The sequence below is a fragment of the Mus caroli genome, unplaced genomic scaffold (assembly GCF_978045245.1).
Source record: "Mus caroli unplaced genomic scaffold, Mus_caroli_1 scaffold_16, whole genome shotgun sequence".
NCBI classification, from domain to species: Eukaryota; Metazoa; Chordata; class Mammalia; order Rodentia; family Muridae; genus Mus; species Mus caroli.
The window spans coordinates 2,972,383-2,990,342 of NW_028227271.1; the positions used below are offsets into that span (position 1 = coordinate 2,972,383).

The following is a 17,960-nucleotide window of genomic DNA, read 5'->3' on the forward strand; positions in this document are numbered from 1 at the left end:
CCTGGCTCCAGTGACGGGAGAACCTTCAGACTTTGCCCCACTGGTCTGGGGAAAGCCAGTCTACTTTCTGTTTTTGTCTCGTTCTACTTCCTGGTTCTCCTCAGTCCTTGCATATTGCTGAAAGACAGGCTTGAGAGAGAGAACAGCGCTGGAGAGCTGGGAGGTCACACTAGAGGAACTCAAGAGGTCGGGGCCTGTGTGGAGCACGATGAACTCTCGCCGTTTCTCCCTTCAATGGCCAATATTTTTTAGGCCAGGTCTTCCCAAGATGGAGGCTGACCTTATCTCTTGCCTGAACCCTGCTTTACCCTTCTTAAGCCTCTCCTACAGTTCACTTCTCTTCAGTCCATCAACCCAGGCTTCAGTGTCACCTGTTTCAGTACGTGGGTGTACCCTTCACATTTCTAAATACCAGACTCAGCCGGGTGTGGTGGCACATGCCTTTAATCCCAGCACTCAGGAGGCAGAGGCAGGCAGATTTCTGAGTTCGAGGCCAGCCTGGTCTACAAAGTGAGCTCCAGGACAGCCAGGGCTATACAGAGAAACCCTGTCTCGAAAAACCAAATAAAATAAAATAAAATACCAGATTCTCGGTGTTTCTCTAGGCTATGTTCTCCCAAGGCTCACTTTCTGGGGTCTGGCCCAGGGTGTGGGCTTTGGCCAGAGAGTCACAGCCGGGGGGGAGGGGGTGCAGAACCCTGGTTGCTGGAGGCTTCTTGACAGGAGCCAAATTTCTTTCAGTATTGGAGACCCCAAAGGAAGCCACCCTTGAGCCCTGGGCAGAAGGCCAAGCCACAGAGGGAGTCAGAAGTTCTTGTACTGCCTGGGTCCTGAGGTGGCTGCTAGCATAGCTTAAGGCAAGAAGTGGGGCCTGGAGACTAGCCTAGGGGGCACTTTAGACCATGCTGGACCCTGACCGTTATTTACAAACCCCAGCTTGACTCAAGTGACAGGGGACAGGGCATAATAGACAAGACTCAGCTTTCACACAGCCTGAGCTTCAAAGAAAATCAGGCTCTGAGACACCTCAGAGGGCATTGAGGCAAAACCTAAGATGGTGGAGACCTCTCCTATCGAATGGAGCAATGCTGGGTCGATCGCTTCCACCATGATTGACCTTCTCCTCAGAGAGCCCTTGGATTTTGATGACCTAATGAGTCAGCTGAGATGGTAAGGGGACAGAGGGTGGAAGAGTCAGGTACCGCCTCTCCCAAGAGACTAGCCAGGGAGGGGGTCTAATCAGGACAACTGAAAGGCATCATAGAAGCAATAAACACCCACAGAGAGACACTGAGGTTGCTGAGTATCCCTGGCTGAGCCCCGGCAGGTGGAATGTCTGCTGAAGCTGGACAGGGCCCTGTGCCATCCTGGCAGCTCTAACGGTTCAGTAAGGTTGACCAAGGGTAGGGAAGAGTGAAAGCCCAGGATCCGGGCCCGGGATTCCCTGGCTTGGCCACCCTGCCCTGGGAGTGGTAGTGGGTGTACCCTGCTGGCCTTGGGGATGGGGAACCCAGCCAGGCGTCAGAGAGCCGGCCACTTTGAGCAGCCCAGACAGAGGCAGATCGAATTTCAGCTCAGCTGTATTTTTGGCTGGATGGGCTGGGAGCCAAGCTGAGCAGGCACACACAGGGCAGCGTGCACACTCTCTTCACTCCCTCTACCCAGACAGGCTATGTCTTCTGCCCCAGCATACACTTTAGGCAGAGAAAGTCTGGTGACCCTGGGCTAGTGAATCACTTTGGGCTTCTCTGGACTGTGACTGAGCTTCTGTAATGTCTTCTTTATGCGCAGTGCGGTGAGGCGAGCAGAGGGGTTGGGGTACCAGCACTCTCTCATCATCTGGGCCAGCCCGGAGAGGACCTGCGGGGTTGGGAGAGGGGCAGAGAGGAAAAAGAGGTACATGGGTCAGGAAGATGGAAAGGAGACCTGGACATGGCTCAGTATTGAGAGACATAGCAGGAGAAGGGACAGGGAGAGCATGTATTGGACAGGAGGAAGAACACAAGGCAAGAGAGAGAATGGAGCCAGGTGGTGGTGGTGGTGCACACCTTTAATCCTAGCACTTAAGAGTCAAAGTCAGGAGGATCTTTGAGTTCCAGGCCAGCCAGGACTAGAGTGAGAGACAGGACAGCTAGGGTGAGATAGATCCTGTCTTGAAAAACCAAGGGGCAGGGGTAGAGGGAGGGGAAGGGGAGGAGCTGAGAATGAGGGAGGGAGAAGTGGAAGAAGGTGGCAAAATAAGCAGGAGAGAGCATAGGAGGGTGTGGAGGTCTTTGAGAGCCCACAGACACCGCAGTGCACGGCCTCTGGTGAGCACCTGTCCCCCACCCCGCCCCCATGGCAGGATCCGCTGTGAAGGGTTTTCCTGCAAGTCTGTGTTGCACCTCTTGCAGCCTGAGATCTAGTGCACAGAGTACCGACTCCCTGCCCCTCCACCAGCCATGACTGAGAGTGAGGCAACGGCGGGCATTGCCCCAAAAGTGCCTGTTTCCCAGAAGGAGCCCATCCTGGGAAGCGCAGCGGCCCCTGAACATGGCAGCCTGCCTCCTCTGGTTCCTAAGAGTGAGTATACATCTGTGCGCTGGAAGGTAGCTATGCGGTCTCTTACGTATACACATATATGTTTATTATCTTTCAGTACAAATATGAGTCTTAGTGTAGGCCGAGCACCAAGGTAGCTGGTAGGAATATTAGAATGAGAAGAAGGAGGTGCTTCTTGGAAAGAGGGAGGGGCTGAGTGGGAGAAGGAGGGGCTGAGCGGGAGAAGGAGGGGCTGAGCGGGAGAAGGCGGGGCTGAGTGAGAGAAGGAGGGGCTGAGTGGGAGGGGAAAGGATGTGAGACATAATGAGGGGCATATGGTCAAAAATACATTATGTTTGTATGAAATCGAAAGAAGAAATAACTTGTTGTTTGTTTACTTGCTTTTGTTTGTTTGGGGTGTTGAGGCAGGGTTTCTCTGTGTAGCTCTGGCTGACCTAGCACTCACTCTATAGACCAGGCTGGCTTTGAACTCAGAGATCCACCTGCCTCTGCCTCCCGGTGCTAGGATTAAAGGCGTGTACCAACATGCCTGGCGAAGAAATAATTTAAGAAAAAAAAAAACAAAAAAAAGGAGTGAACTGGACATGGTGCGAAAACCTTTAATCCCAGTTCTTAGGCGGCAGAGGCAGATAGATGGATCTCCTTGAATTTGAAGTCAGCCTGGTCTACATAGCAAGTTCCAGGCCAGCCAGCACTGCATAGTAAGACTCCTGTCCCCAAAACAAAAAAAGAGCTAAAAACACAGGTTCACAGGTTTTGTCTTCTTGGTGTAATGAGTCTGCTTACATGTGCATACATGTCTGAGACTGAGTATGTGTGTGTGTGTGTATACATATACACACATATATGTATGCATTTATTTATTTTTATTTTTTCAAGACAGGGTTTCTCTGTATAGCCCTGGCTGTCCTGGAACTCACTATGTAGACCAGGCTGGCTTAGAACTCAGAAATCCGCCTGCCTCTGCGTCCCGAGTGCTGGGATTAAAGGCGTGCGCCACCACACCCGGCTTATGAATTTCTTTCAGTGTAGAATGTCTTGAGAAAAAAATCCAAATCATCATCAACAATAACAACAACAACAAACAGATAGAAGAAAGCAGCTGAGGTGAAAGTTTCTAAAATCATATAGACTGGAAGGACAGTCCAAGAAGGATGAAGAATTCGCAAGTCAGGTGTGTGGAAGGGAATACTCAGAACAACCCACGATCTATCCAAGAATCAGAGGTTGTAGAGCCAAGAACTCAGAAATTCCAGCTGAGAATCAATCTCCACCCATGCCAGCCCAGCTCCGCCTCAGCCCCAGCCCCAGCCCCGCCCTAGCCTCAGCCCAGCCCTAGCCCCGCCCTAGCCTCAGCCCTGCTCTAGCCCCGCTCCAGCCCCGCCCCAGCCCCGCCCCAGCACAAGCCCAAGCAGAGGCCTTACCGGATCTGCAGCCAGCCGGTTAGGGATAGTGGGTGTCTGCTGGTCAACGCACACCACCTTTTTCATGTCCTCAAAACTGGGGTCATTGGGTACCATGTCATAGAAGGGTGGCCTGTAATCTTCCACAATGCCTGGGGATTCAAGGGATGTGGGACAATCACTGGGACTTAAGGAGTCCAAAGAGCACCCAGAGGATGACTGCCTGGAGCTAGCTGCTTGGCTATATTACTCCTGAGAGGGATCCTGTCCTATAACATAGCAACTGTACGTATAGCTCAGAACTATTGCTTGTGTTTCACACTTCCCCAGTGCGTGATAAACACATTCCATGCTTTCCTGTCCATCCTCCTGGTATCTCTGTGTGGTACCACCGGAGTCACAAATAAAGAAACTTAGGCTCAGAAGCACGGGATTCATGTTGCCTAACCAGTCACGGCAGAGTCAGGACTTGAAACCCATCTTTTGGCTTCCCAGGCTGGATTTTATTTCCATCATGTTCGGCTGTCTTCCATCCTGGGCCTGGGTACCACTCCCTGACTGATGCCAGATTATACTAACAGCTCGTGTTACAGAGCACTTCCTATGTGCCAGTCCGGGTCCTTAGTGCTAAATGGGAAAGCCTCACAGTGGCCTGTGGGGATTGTAACATTGTAGCTTCAAGTCATGAACAGTAGGCCCAAAAGCTCAGAAAGTTTGTCTTTAACGATCAACAAGTAGCAAGTGACAGAGCTGGGACTTAAGGCAGAAATCCAACACCACATTGCACGATTCTGCTCTTTCAGCTGCATCTCTGGTAGGTAGGACTGGATAAGGCTCATAATCGGGACAACAAAGGACAGAAATACACCTCTCCTGGAAACAAACGATTTACTCCCTGGTCCAAATAAGATGAGCGTACCATCAGGGAAGGCTCATGTCTCTGCAGATCCCACAACCAACTGTGTCCCCACCCCATGTCAAGTTATCCTGAGCCTTTTCTGAAAGGTGTGCCTGTGGTGTCAGAGGCAGCCCCATGTCTCTTCCTGCTTCCCAACCCCAGGCTGCTGCTGTGACCGTGTAGGCCACAACCTTAGTGAAGCCTTCAGCAGCTGTTCTCTCCATGGCGGGCTTCCAGGCTGCCCCTGTGCCGCCAGCGCCCTAATCAGCGATTTGCAGAGGCCTGAGCGTGTCTAATGAGCCTTTAATCAGTGCCGGGGCTGACACCAGATTACAGTGTTTATAATGCGCTAGGAGTCTGTGTGAGGCTGACAGAGCTTCCCCTCCACCCCAGGAGCCCAAGGCAAATCCATCAGTCCTTCCTTTTCTGCCTATAACTAAGCCTACTTCCTGGTGCCATCCAGGTACCCTACCCCTTCCCCAACTCCAGCCACTTAGACCTGACTCCAGCAGTAAATATTTGCCCAGGGATCAGAACCCCCTGGGAGACGCTCTGGTGCCACCTGGGTCTCTGCTGTTACAGATGACCACTGAGGAGGAATGAAGTTGTAAAAGACTGGCCTAGTATATGCTCAGGAAATGAAAACATCTCTGTTCCCAAGGAGTGGGGCTCTAGTCATGCCCCAGGGATTGTCTGAAAACTTTCAGGACTTCTAGCAACCCTGGCTATAGACAGGCCCCACGAAGAGAGTAACATTGCAGCAGCTAGCTGGCCAGTCAACCTGTGATCCTCCATCTATCCCAGGGTTGAGAGGCCATCAGCCACAGGTGAGCACAGGGCTGCACAGGCCAACACAGGGCTGCACAGTGCTGCATATGGGTTGCACAAGGCTGCACAGGGCTGCATAGGGGTTGCACAGGCCAGCACAGGGCTGCACAGACGGGTGCTTCTACAGCCTTTCCAAGTTATGGTCTCCTGTGGCAATCCACTGTGATAACAAGGTTGCAATAAGCAGGCAGTACAGACACCAGATAGCTTACACATGAACAAAGAAACCAGGACCACAGTAACAGAGAGCACTGGTCCAGAGTCAGATGGCCTGACTTAAGACTGTCAGCTACGATCCTGCATCTCTTTTAGAAAATGGAATAATATTATGTAGGTACTCTTTCATTATGACCACTAATACTTAGCTCTAGGTACTGTTGGCCTTTTTTTCTCTGCGTAGCCCTGGTTGACCTGAAACTCGCTGTTTATGTAGACCAGGCTGGCCTTGAACTTGGAACAATTTTTGCAGTACTGAGATCACACCAGGTTGTAGATATTGTTCTAAATACTTAATTGGGACCAAGTCTACAATTATACTTATTTTTTTCTTCTAATTTCACAAATGAGGAAGCAGGCACACAGAGGCTGGGTACTCCCTGTCATGACAAAACCTGAAACCAAGTCCAGGCAATCCGACTGACCGACGCCAACTTCTACCAAAATAGGAGACTTCAACAAGGTAGAGCATACATCATGACACATCTTTAAGCTCCATGACTGCTAGCTTAGCTGCTTCCCTGCCCCACCCCCACCCCCATGCTCAGGATCAAAACCTACAGCCTTGAACATGTCTGGCAAATGATCTACCACCTCGATTTATCTCCAGCTCTGAAAAAAAAATTTGTCTCTAACTCAAGATTTCAAGGCCACATCCACACCCTCACAGACTCAGAGTCTTAAAGTCCATCTGTGCTGAACTAGTCTATTTATAGCACTAAAAGAAAGCTAGAAGATCTAGCCTCAAACCCTTAGGTCAAGGGCACCAGCCACCACAGAAAACCCGGTCTCCATATATCTACACACACACACACACACACACACACACACACACACACCACACAAAATCTGCATGGGCTCTTACCATTGATGATGGTCCGCCGGGCGATCTCCCATAGCACTAGGCCAAAGGCCCAGATGTCTGTCCACTTATACGACTCAAAGCAGTCTGTGCGGATCTGCTCATCCAGCACCTCGGGTGCCATGTATCTCTTGGTACCCACTCGGGGGTTGTTGCCGATATCCAGGTAATCACTGCTTTGTGAGTGCATCACAGCCAGTCCTGTGGGTGTTAGGCTTATCAGTCCTACAGGGCTCCCACACAGGGTGGAGCCCAGGCAGGCTTTATATGGTCAGATACAGTGAGGATGGAAACAGAAAAACATTGAAGAACAGGGCACGGGAGACCTGCTCTGAGATGCCTGAAATTCAGATAGTGGCCTTTGTTGCTTTATAGTGTTCTCAAGGGTCCCAAAGACTCGGCATGATGATACCCATTTCACATGGTAGAATTTCCAGGTGTGTTGGGAGGAGCCATGTTCTCAGAAAAGTTGGGGTGAGGTACAGGCTCTTGACGCCCCGCCCCTTTTCTGGAGAAGAGTCTGGACTGGAAACATTTCGTTTTAAGGCAGGGTTTTTCTATGTAGCCCTGGTTATACGGGAACTCACTACTTAGACCAGGCTAACTTTGAACTTAGAGATCAACCTGCCTCTGCCTCCCGAGTGCTGGGATTAAAATCCCAGCTTGGAAACAAATTTTTAAAGCACCAATTCTCTCCCCTACAGAAACAGGCAGAGCCAAGCATGCAAGCTCCGCCCACCGGTGAAGCCCCACCCCTTCCCCCGCCTACTCACCCAGGTCTGCAATGCAACACTGCAAGTTACTCTTGACCAGCACATTGCGACTCTTGAGGTCACGATGGGCAATGGCTGGTTTGCCTTGAGTGCCAAAGATCTCAACATGTAGGTGCGCCAGGCCGCAGGCCGCGGACACAGCTAGCCTCAGGGCCAACTGGGGCTCCAGCGTCTGCCTCTGCAGAAAGTCATAGAGGGAGCCGTGTTCATGGTAGTGGGTGATGAGCCACAGCTGCGTGCTCGAGTTCCGCGAAGTCATGTCGGAGGCGATGAAGCCTGTAAGCAGAAGGGTGTGATGGCTCAACCTAAGTACCCAGGAGGAATGAGTGGTGAGGGGAAGGTAGGGCTGAGAGTCACAGAAGGAGTGGAGCAGAGACTGAAGGCCGAAGCGGTCTGGGAGTCAGTCACTCAGGGTTACATCAATGCCCAGAGTTCGTTGTATTCTATTCCTGAGCTAAGGGGGTTGAGATGCCTAGGCCTAGAATAACAGACATGTCCCCCCAGCTTGCCTAGGATGTTGTCGTGTCTAAGCAGAACTGTGTTGTAGATCTCCGTCTCCCGGAACCAGGACTGCTCATCTCGTGAGGAGAAAATCTTGACCGCCACACTCTCGCCGTGCCACGAACCGCGCCACACCTCGCCATATCGGCCCTTTCCTAATCCATGGCCAAGGGAAGAATAAGGACCACATACTAGACACACATAGCCCTAGAAGACCCCACCCCAATTCTGGATGCTATAAAGATCCCCTCTGTAAAAATCTGATATTTTTTAAAGATAAGGTCTCATGTCTGGCTGATCTGGAACTTGTTGTGGTAGACCAGGCTGGCCTTGAACTCACAGAGATCTGCTTGCTTCCACCTTCCTAGTGCTGGGATTAAAGGCATGTGCCACCGCCACAGCTGTCTTAAAAAATTTTTTTAAGTCACATTTATTTATTTAGTCATTTGTGTGCGGTGGTGGTGGTGGTTTTGTGTGTGTGTGTGTGTGTGATACACACTAACTGGGATCACATATGGAGGTCAGAGGACAACCTGAAAGAGACAGTTCTCTCCTCTTGTCGTATATGTCCCAGGGATTGAATTTAGGCCATCACCTTCACCTGCTGAGCCCCATTGCTCTCCTCAAACCTGAATATACCTTTATCAACATCTTGTCTCAGCTTTGGGCTACCCTTAGCTTATTAGCTCATCCATGTCCTTGAAGAAGGACCTAACCATGGCCCAGGATCAACCCATTTCTCTGCCCAGCAAAGTGTCTTACTCTGACCCAGGCTGGATCCATTTGTGATCCTGGAAGCTGAAAGCTTCCTGCCCTCTCCAGCCCTATGGGAGCCTTTGGTCCTCACCCCCAGCCCGCTGAGTGCTTACCCACACACTCCACCAGCGCAACCTGCCGAGCTACCGTCCTCTGCACCAAGAAGGGGAGCCCGGAGCCGCTGCCCGTGGTACAGTCGCTGTCCAGGAAGTCCTAGGGACACCAAATAGTTACTCTGCAGCCACCCTCATCAGTCACAGCCTTCTCTTTTCTCTATCACAGCTTAGTCCTCACTGTCATCATGGGTGACCCCTGATACCGTTGCTCCTGTCTACACACCCACCCTCCACCCTGGGTCCCGGGTTGGCCCAGACCCATACCCCCAACATGCTGTCTGCCTGTTCAGATGCCTTCAGGATGAGACTGGACTCGCCCAGGTCACTGTGCAAATCCCGCTGCTTCTCCTGCCTCCGCCGGACACGCCACAAGCCCAGAGCGCCCAGTGCCACCAGGACCAGCAAGGCCAGCACAGGACCCAGGATCAGAGGCAGATAGGCATCAACTTCTGGCTCCTCTGAGGGAGTTTGGGTGGCTGGAGAAGGGGGGGACATTGAGTCCCAGCTCCACCAGGCCAGCTCTCCTGACCCTGAGCCAGACTACATACAGTCAGATCCCAGCATCCTGCCTCTCCACACCCTCCCTCTTTGTGTGGGCTGGGGCATGAGAAGAAAGGGGGTGGGGTGGGACAGGGTTAAGAAGAGGAGGAAGAGTGGGCGAGCCACCTGACATACCCTCCAGCATCAGAGACACGTTGTGGTTGCAGAAGGATCTATAGCAGCAGTGATGGTTCAGAAACTCTGTGGGACGTCCCAAGCAGAGCTCCTGGTTCAGGCTCCCGCAGCCCCGATAGACCTGGGGGTGCCTGCCCTGCTCTCGAACCAGCACCACTGTGCACCATGACCCCTGGCAGAATGGTCTCTTGCAGTGTGGGTTCTCACAAGTGCAGTTCACCAGCTTGGAAGGCTTCGCCAAGTCTCCTGGTGGGGTGGGGCAGGAGAAATTCAGGAGCTTCTTTCATCCCTTCTGCTCTCACAGGCCAACCCCTCACGCCTTGGTCCTTTCATTCCACCCCCTAACTGTTCTTCCTCGGAGCCTTGTCCCTAGCCACACAGGCAGTGGACAGTGAGAAGCCAGCTTCTGTCCACAGTCTGTACTGGGACCTCCTCTCCCTGCTACAGGTCCTGCCATGCTCTCAGGCTCTCCCTGTTCCCAGAGAATAATATTAGTCTCTCCACCCAAGATGTAGGTGCTGTCCTGGAAGGAGCCTCAGCTTGGCAGTCAGTGTCACTTAGATATAAAGGAAGGCAGGAACAGCTGTGGTGGTGGTGGTGGTGGTGGTGGCTGGTCTATAGGACTACTGCTCCCCTCTAGCCAGGCTCCTGTTCTCAGCACCCCCTACCCCCCAGTTCCAGTCCCCAGCAAAAGCTGAGCTGAGTCCAGATAGCCTTCCTCCATTCAGGTCCCCATTTTCCACGATGCCCCTCCCATACTCACCCCTGGTTAGGCCCAAGGCCACCGACAGCATCAAAAGGCCCCTTCTGAAGTTCCCCAACGTCATGGTCCTTGGAGATAGGAGAAGAGATGTGGTGAGATCTGCAAAACGTGATAGCTGTGGTGACCAAGGTCTCCTCCTACCAGAGGAAATCACTGTGAGGTTTTTTTTGGGGGGGGGGGCAGGGAAGCCACCTCCCAACTCCTACGACTGACTTTAGGGCGGGGCCTGCAAGGGAAGTCCTGGTTCACTTCCCCATGGAAACCATCTGTTGGGGGTAAAGGGTGGAGAACTGTGTTTAAATGAAGAGAGCCAGAGAGGATGGGGCTCTGTGCCCACTGCAACCGTTCAGAGGGGAACACAGGCTGGGAGGGTTGCAGACAGACAGAGCTACAGTGGGAAGGACGACTCTCTCATAGCTCATCTCTTGTCCTCAGCCGTTTGCCCATCGCTCCAGCCTCCACCCCTGCCCACCGTTTCCCAGTGCCCCCACTCCCCACCCCCAGCCTGGCTGCTTCAAACATAAACAGGCTCTTGTCCTTACTTCCTGCCATTCAGGGTCCCGCCAGGCCGGCTACAGGAATCAAGATTGTTTAGATTGAGGCCTGGATAGAACAGGCTGAAGTCACGCACAGCAGGGAGCTCAGGGCAGGCTGGAAGCGGGACCGACGGGGTTTAAAGGGACCACCAGGAGCAGAGACAACTGTGTGACGTCTGTGTAGGTACCTTACACAGCTCTGGGGAGTTTTGTTGTTTTAAATGTATTCATTATTATTGTGTCTGTCTGTAAGGGTCTTCGTGCTAAGGTACAGATGTGAAAGTCAGAGATAATTCTGTGCAGCTGTTTTTCTCCTTCCGCCTTTACGTGGGCGCTGGAGATGGAACTCAGGTCACCCAGCTTACATAGCAAGCATCATTACCTGCTGTATCATCTCTTCGTGGCCCTCCCATGCAGCTCTGGTCTTAAAGGAGAGAGTAAGGCTCACCCAGGGGAGGCTTGTCAGATTCCATTAGTAACAGGAGTCTAACACGAGTCTAGACCCCAGCCGGGCGGTGGTAGTGCACGCCTTTAATCCCAGCACTTGGGAGGCAGAGGCAGGCGGATTTCTGAGTTCGAGGCCAGCCTGGTCTACAGGGTGAGTGCTATACCCTCTCTAGACGCCTTCTCCCCAAACTGGTCCTTCTTCTCTGTGTCCTGAGCGGGTGGGGTCAGTACCAACCTGCATCCCCAGGCTTATAGTAGCCTGATAGTGACTAGGTATAAAAGGTTTGTTTCTCCCTCAAAGCCATCTGGGCCCCCTTCTCTCTTCTCATTGTCCTGGGAAAGGGCTGGGGGGAGGGCCAGTGGTACAGGAAGTGAAACATACTTAGACACCGAGTGTTTGACCTCAGAGAGTTGCCTGGGCTTCACTCTTGCCTAGGGTTTTGTTCTTCCAGAAGTCTGATGGGCACTGGTAAGAGTCGTGATTCTGGTATGATGTGATAGCCCTCAACCCGGGGCCCAAACCAGCTATCGTTTCAGAAGCTATGCCACCCTTCCCTTCTCAAAGCCTCAGAGCCAGAAGACAGTGCTAAGCCTGTAGCAAGAGGGACTGGGGCCAGACAGGAACACAGACTTTCTGAATGGCAGGGTGTGCAGGCTGGATCCCCAGTGAGGGAGCCAACACATCTGAGAAGACACTGGTAGGCTGGAAGGACTGGTTATGCAACAGAGGCCCGTGCTCTAAGCTTGGTACTGAATGGAGACCCAAGATGCTGAGGCTTTTGGGGGCAGGATGTCTAGGGTCAAGCTGAGGGTCTTGGTGGACCTTTCTGGCTAGTGGAGGCTCTGGCCTTCCTGCCTGGGTTTCCTCTGCCCAGAGGCCCGGTCCGGGGAAGGAAATAGAGACCTGCACTGCTGCAGCTGTGTCCCAGCTTCTGCCTGACCTCCTACCTCTTGCCCCTGCTAGTAGTCAGTTAGGACTCCGAAGGGCTTTTGTGGATAAATGCAGACAGGGCATGTTCCAAGGCTTTGGGGCAGGAAGCCATTATTGGCAGACTTTACCTGAGATGGGAGTTGGCTAGCTAGCAACAAGACATCTTTCTGGGACATGCTACCAAGCTTCCACCTCCCCAACTTGCCTCCTTTCTGTGTATTGGAACCCCATGCAGTGGGTTAGCTAGGTAGATCCCTTGGTCTGTCAGCCATTCCTGGCTTCCATTCAGTCGGTCTGAGACAAGCAAGAAACATACTGGGGTGGGGTACAGTAAGCAGTGCATGCCTGTGATCCAGCACTGTGGAGGCAGGAGATTTGGGGATACCAAGTGCAGATTTAAGATACTGGAGCCAGCCTCAGTTATGTGACAAGACATGACTCCAAAAGTCAAAAATGAAGGGGATAAAAAAGAAAGAAAGAAAGGAAGAAAGGAAGGAAGGAAGGAAGGAAGGAAGGAAGGAAGGAAGGAAGGGAAGGCATGTATTGTAAATGGTCCCCCCAGGGAATTCTGATCCATTTGGGTGGGCACCAGGCTTTGAGAAATGTGTCTGGCACTGAGCTAAATCTGTCTCCTGTGCTTTTGTTCATGGGACATCGCTGGATGGATGGAGAAATGGAAGGGACTCTTAGTTCCTTTCCAGGTGCCTCCCTATATCTCCCGGAAGAAAGAGAATAATATAGGATCAGGGAGTTGGTGACACTGCAAATTGAGCGTGAATATGGAGGTGGGTGAGAAGAATCTGTTCTAAACATCAGCAGGGTAGGGAAAGGTTAGCAGAAGTCACCCTGGTCCAGCCCCGGAGCTGTGACAGAGCTAACGGAGTCCTATCTGGGGTTAAGCATGAGGTGGGCATGGGAGTAAATCTGGGTCTTAAGCTTCTCCTTGACTCCTTAGTAAAAGCACATGAAAAATCTCTTGCACACGGAAGCGTCACCGCTGTTGTTAAACATCACCCAGATGTTCAAAGACCAACTTGACGCAGGGAAGTCATAGCAGGCAGGGTGCCCTGAGGTCTCACTCTGCACCAGGCACTGAACCCCAGGGGCCTGGCCACAATCCTACAGGAAGCAGTGCTGAACATGGCGTGGTGGTAAACTTAAGTGGCCAACAACCAATCCTTCCTCAATCACTGCTCTTCCTCTAGAGTTTGTTGAGGCCCTCACAGAGGCAAAAAGTGGTCCTGGTCTCTGCAGACATTAACAACATTGCCCCCCTGGTGGTGTCAGTGACTGCTGTCCTCCTCCCAATATTGTTGCCTGGAAACCACCTACTCCTTGCCAGACTTCTCAGTGTCTGAGGGTCAGGTGAGGACCTCAGAGGAGTGAGCCTGGATGGTGGCTGTCAGTCTTCCTGTTTCTATCAGCAGTAGGGCTCTGCCACACTGTGATTATTATCCTAAGGTGGGGAAACGCAATGGAAAGTCAGCTATCTTCCACACTGTGCACTTACTGGCCTCTTGGGCGCAGTCAGTCTCGGTATTCACCTGCATATTCCTTTAAGTCTATAGTGATAGAATAGGATGGAAGAGCCTGGATGTTAGAGTCCTAAGCCTCTGTAAGCAGTACGGCACAACGGTTCCCCCTCATCTGAGGGTGATGAATCCCTGAATCACGTTGGGTGCGTGAAACCCCAACTGCATGTCCTGTCCCCTCTACCTATAACGTACCTGTAATGAAGTCTAGTTTGGATATTAGACCCAGGAGACAGCAACATTAGTAAGAAATTACAATACCCATAGTAATCTGCTATAGCCAGGACCTCTGTCTTTTTACTTAAAGGGAGCATCATAAAGCTTCTCCCTGGTGTACTGAGTCACCAGCACCCCTGAGCTTGCACTCGAGACCATGGATGACTGAAATAAAGGTTTCTCGATCAATCTGATAACCCTGACAGCTACCAGGTGACTAACGGACAGGTAAAGTGTACGGTTAGATGTACTGGACAAAGAGATGATTCATATGACCGATGAGGTGAGGGGAGGTGAGACTTCACTACACTCTGGAGACAGTATGGATTTAAATTAATATATATATGTAATATATATATAACTAGGATATATATAATACATATAACTAATAATAATATATAATGTATAATATATAATATATATTATATATATTATATAATATATATTATATATATTATATAATATATATAAAGGATATATATTACATATATATCCTATATATATATAACTAGGGGATATATATATATAACTAGGGGATATACATATATATATCCCCTAGTTCTGGAAATTCCCATTGACTGTTTTCACACCACAGTTAATTGTAAGTGACTAAGATCTCTGACGGGGAAGCTGCAGAAAAGAGAGACTCCTATACAGCACACAGACCAACACACTGGCCCTGAGCAAGCACTGGGGTGGTCCGTGGCAGCTGGGGTTCAATGTGGGGCTCGAGGCAGGTAAGCTTTCTCTATCCTTTTTCTTTTTTTTTTTTAAAGATTTATTTATTTATTATATGTAAGTACACTGTAGCTGTCTTCAGACACTCCAGAAGAGGGAGTCAGATCTTGTTACGGATGGTTGTGAGCCACCATGTGGTTGCTGGGATTTGAACTCCTGACCTTCGGAAGAGCAGTCGGGTGCTCTTACCCACTGAGCCATCTCACCAGCCCTATCCTTTTTCTTAAAACAAAACAAAACAAAACAAAACAAAAAAACAAAACTTTCTCAGGTCAGGAGAGGACCTTGTCAGAGTGCTGCAGACTCCTCCACAGAGACACATCGAGTTAAGATGGCAAGGAGGTAAGAATCATGGGACATTCACAGTCCAGGAACAGGCATGCTCCTGGCAGTATTGAGTATTGTTCCTGGCCTCTGTGTTTGTTTCTGTATGTCACCGCCAAATCCTTACCTACCTAGCCTCGAGAACCCACATCCCAGGGACCCGTACCCGGCTAGGGTGGTCCGTGGCAGCTACGTCTCACAGCTTGGAGACTGGCATAAGAAGAGTACCATTTCCCAGGTGAGACCCACGAGAGTTACTCGACTGTGTGGCAAGTGGCACGGAGCAAGCCCCACGGCAGCCAGATGTGCCGGCACTGACCGGTATCCCAGCGCTCAGAAGTCTCCTGAGGCAGGGCAGGAAAGAGGCTAAAGCTGAATCAGGTGGACTGAAAATCTGAGGCCAGCTCTGTATCAACAAACAAACAAACAAACAAACACAAACAAACATAAAAACCACCCAACCGTGGTGTCTCCTGATGTCATTGACTGACACCCTTCTCAGAGTCATCCAAAGCCTGAAGCTGACCTCTCTTCCACAAGCTGGGCACTGTCATCTCCCATCTGATAGGCTGTGTGAGCAAAACCACCCACAACAAAGACGGTTAATTGTGAAGACAGGCCGGGGGCCAGGTAGAGTGGTGGTTAGGATCCAGAGAGGAAAGACCCTAGACAGACAGAGTCGAGAAGGGTCAGAGAGGGAGTCGAACTCATCCAGAAGTTGCTTGTGAGCAGGGGAATGTGTCCTTCAAAGGAAGACCTAAGAAAGCAGCTAGCCCAGAGCTGTTCTCTCCAGGGCTGAATGACTGCCTGGATCTCAGCCTGGGGAAGGGCCAGGAGTCCCTAAAGGGGAATGTCAAGGACACCCACAGCGGGGGAATTCTGTGACCCTGTAGAGATAAGGGTTGGGGTGCCAGGTTAAGTGGTCTCTATGAGGAGGTTCCGCAGGGAAGTCGCTCCTAGGTCAACAGAGCACCCTGGAGCTCAGGAGGGAAGAATCCTTCAGTCCCATTTTACCTTTATAGATAAGGGTAGAAGAGTTAAGCTCGGCAGGGAAGAGAAGCTAAAGGCCTCAGGATACCTAGCAAAAAAAGTTTTTGATTCCCCACCCGTGCTCGACCCGCCCCCTTCCACGCTCAGGTCCGTGTAGCAGGTAGGTGTGTGTCCACAACAAGGGGACAGCTGACTGTCTTGCCCGGCTAAAACTGACCCTGCCACGCGCCCTCTGAGAGGTCTTTGAGATCCACATAAGGAAGGGTCCCCTGAGACCAGGGACAGGTCTCCCTTCCAGGCCCAGCGCCACTCCAACTCACCTTTGGACCGGGCGACACGACCCCCGCCTCTCCTTGCAGGAGTCGGCCGGGGTCTCACGTCCAGAGCCGGCCTGTGGAGCCGGGAAAGGTCTCGATCTGCGCGGCTGGCGCGGCGGCCTCCCGGGACTGGGAAGGGGCTGGAGCAAAATGTTTCTTATTCTAGCTTCTTCCTGCCTGGCCCGGCTCCACCACTCCCTCCTAATAACTCGTTTCCTATTGCCCAGTACGCCTCCCAGAAGCAGGGCTCGGCTCTAGAGGGCTGCAGACCCAGTGCGACCACCCCAGCCCCTCCCTGCCACGAAGGGACGGGCTTCGAACCCGGGCATTGGGGTCCCGGGCTACTGAGCTAGCTGCGGAAGCGTCACTCTAGGTCAGGAGAGGGGATGAGGGTAGCGTGCACCCAGAGGCAGAAATCTAGATTCGTGAGGGCTTCAGGGAGGGACCCCCGTGAGGTAGCAGCCAACTTACCTGTGCTCACTCCTAAGGAACAGCGCACAGAAAGCTGAGTTTGGGCTGGGAGTGTCTGCTCCAGAGTTGGCTCCGCCCTTTGGATTCTCCAGTTGGCTTAAATCTTTTTGCCTTCAAATTCCAGCCCTTCAACCCTTAATACTTTTGTTCCCTTCCGTTGTCCACAGTGCTGGCCATCAACGCTCAGCCTCGGGCTAAAGGAACCTAGATAGGTCCATTCTGAGTCAGTCTGGTCTGTGCGCCTCAAGGCTTGACAGTTAGTTGTTCCTCTCCCTCAGGTCAGGAGTGGCCAGAATAGAGGGAAAGGCCACCTTGTCTTTTCTGTTCAGCCGTGTCCTTTTTGTCTAGCCGGGCTGGGACCCCAACCATGGGATGGGGGCGGGGCACAACTACCAGATGGGGAGCTTTAGAATTTGGGGCATGGAACCTTGTGAGGCTGGGACCTGCGGCTGGGGAGTTGGGCAGAGGGCTCGGGATGGGGAAGACAGGGCAGTCTTCCTCTTCCTGATCGGCAGTACAGGCTGGGAGTGGGTGAAAAATCTATGCTTTCCTGGACAGGACTTGAGTTTTACTCTTAACCTTGTGAGTATCCTTGTGGTGGACCTTGAAGTAGTTCCACCAGCTGGGAATCCAGGCTAGTTGCCGTGACCCCACTAACACCTCCAGGGGCTTCAATTCCCTGCTACTAATGAGCATAGTATTCCATCTCTCAAACGGTAAGAGATGGATGGTGCCTATCTAAGTTCCTCAAGGAAGAGTTTGTGGGCTAATATTTGAGAAGGCTAGGGAAGGGGTGGCCCTAGCCCAGTGGGAGAACACAGAAGCAATCTCTAAGGTGTCATGCCTGTCATGTAGATTTTGCAAGACGGGATGCAGAGATGCCCTACCCTTTGGCAAGGATAGAGGCTGGGGGAGAGAAAGGCGGGAGGCTCACACTGGTCTTATTTCCTCTCCTGAGCCCCACATGCTAGCAGCTTCTTGAACTGTGAGTCCCATGACCTTCCAGAGCCCCGGCTCAACCAAATTTCAGGGTCAGGACAGACCATGTCTTGCAGCCAATAGGAAGTACTATGGGATTACAGTATCTGCTTTTCCGGATTGTGGTGGTCGCTTTGTCACACTCTAT

General features: G+C 51.7%; 1 protein-coding gene across 2 annotated transcripts; it reads right to left on the reverse strand.

The window, feature by feature from the left end:
- Positions 1–1,562: 1,562 nt before the first annotated feature.
- Positions 1,563–16,500, reverse strand: Acvrl1 (activin A receptor like type 1). 2 transcript variants are annotated; one of them, XM_021183220.3, is made up of 10 exons: positions 16,367–16,500; positions 10,333–10,431; positions 9,570–9,815; positions 9,159–9,370; positions 8,892–8,991; positions 8,031–8,177; positions 7,522–7,797; positions 6,752–6,949; positions 3,966–4,096; positions 1,563–1,860 (listed from the first exon to the last, which is right to left on the reverse strand). In XM_021183220.3, exons 2-10 carry the CDS (start codon positions 10,394–10,396, stop codon positions 1,726–1,728), a joined length of 1,509 nt encoding a protein of 502 aa, XP_021038879.1. In that variant the 5' UTR covers positions 10,397–10,431; positions 16,367–16,500; the 3' UTR covers positions 1,563–1,725. The 2 variants fall into 2 exon arrangements, with proteins under 2 accessions (XP_021038879.1, XP_085687566.1); XM_085831440.1 differs by having other exon boundaries at positions 10,333–10,400; positions 16,367–16,491.
- Positions 16,501–17,960: the final 1,460 nt, after the last annotated feature.

Coding starts and splice junctions, on each gene's coding strand:
- Acvrl1 (XM_021183220.3), bottom strand. CDS start 10,396: ATGACGTTGGGGAACTTCAGAAGGGGCCTTTTGATGCTGTCGGTGGCC. Junction 9,816..10,332: donor GGCCTTGGGCCTAACCAGGG/GTGAGTATGGGA, acceptor CCACCCCACCAG/GAGACTTGGCGAAGCCTTCC. Junction 9,371..9,569: donor CGTGTCTCTGATGCTGGAGG/GTATGTCAGGTG, acceptor CCCCTTCTCCAG/CCACCCAAACTCCCTCAGAG.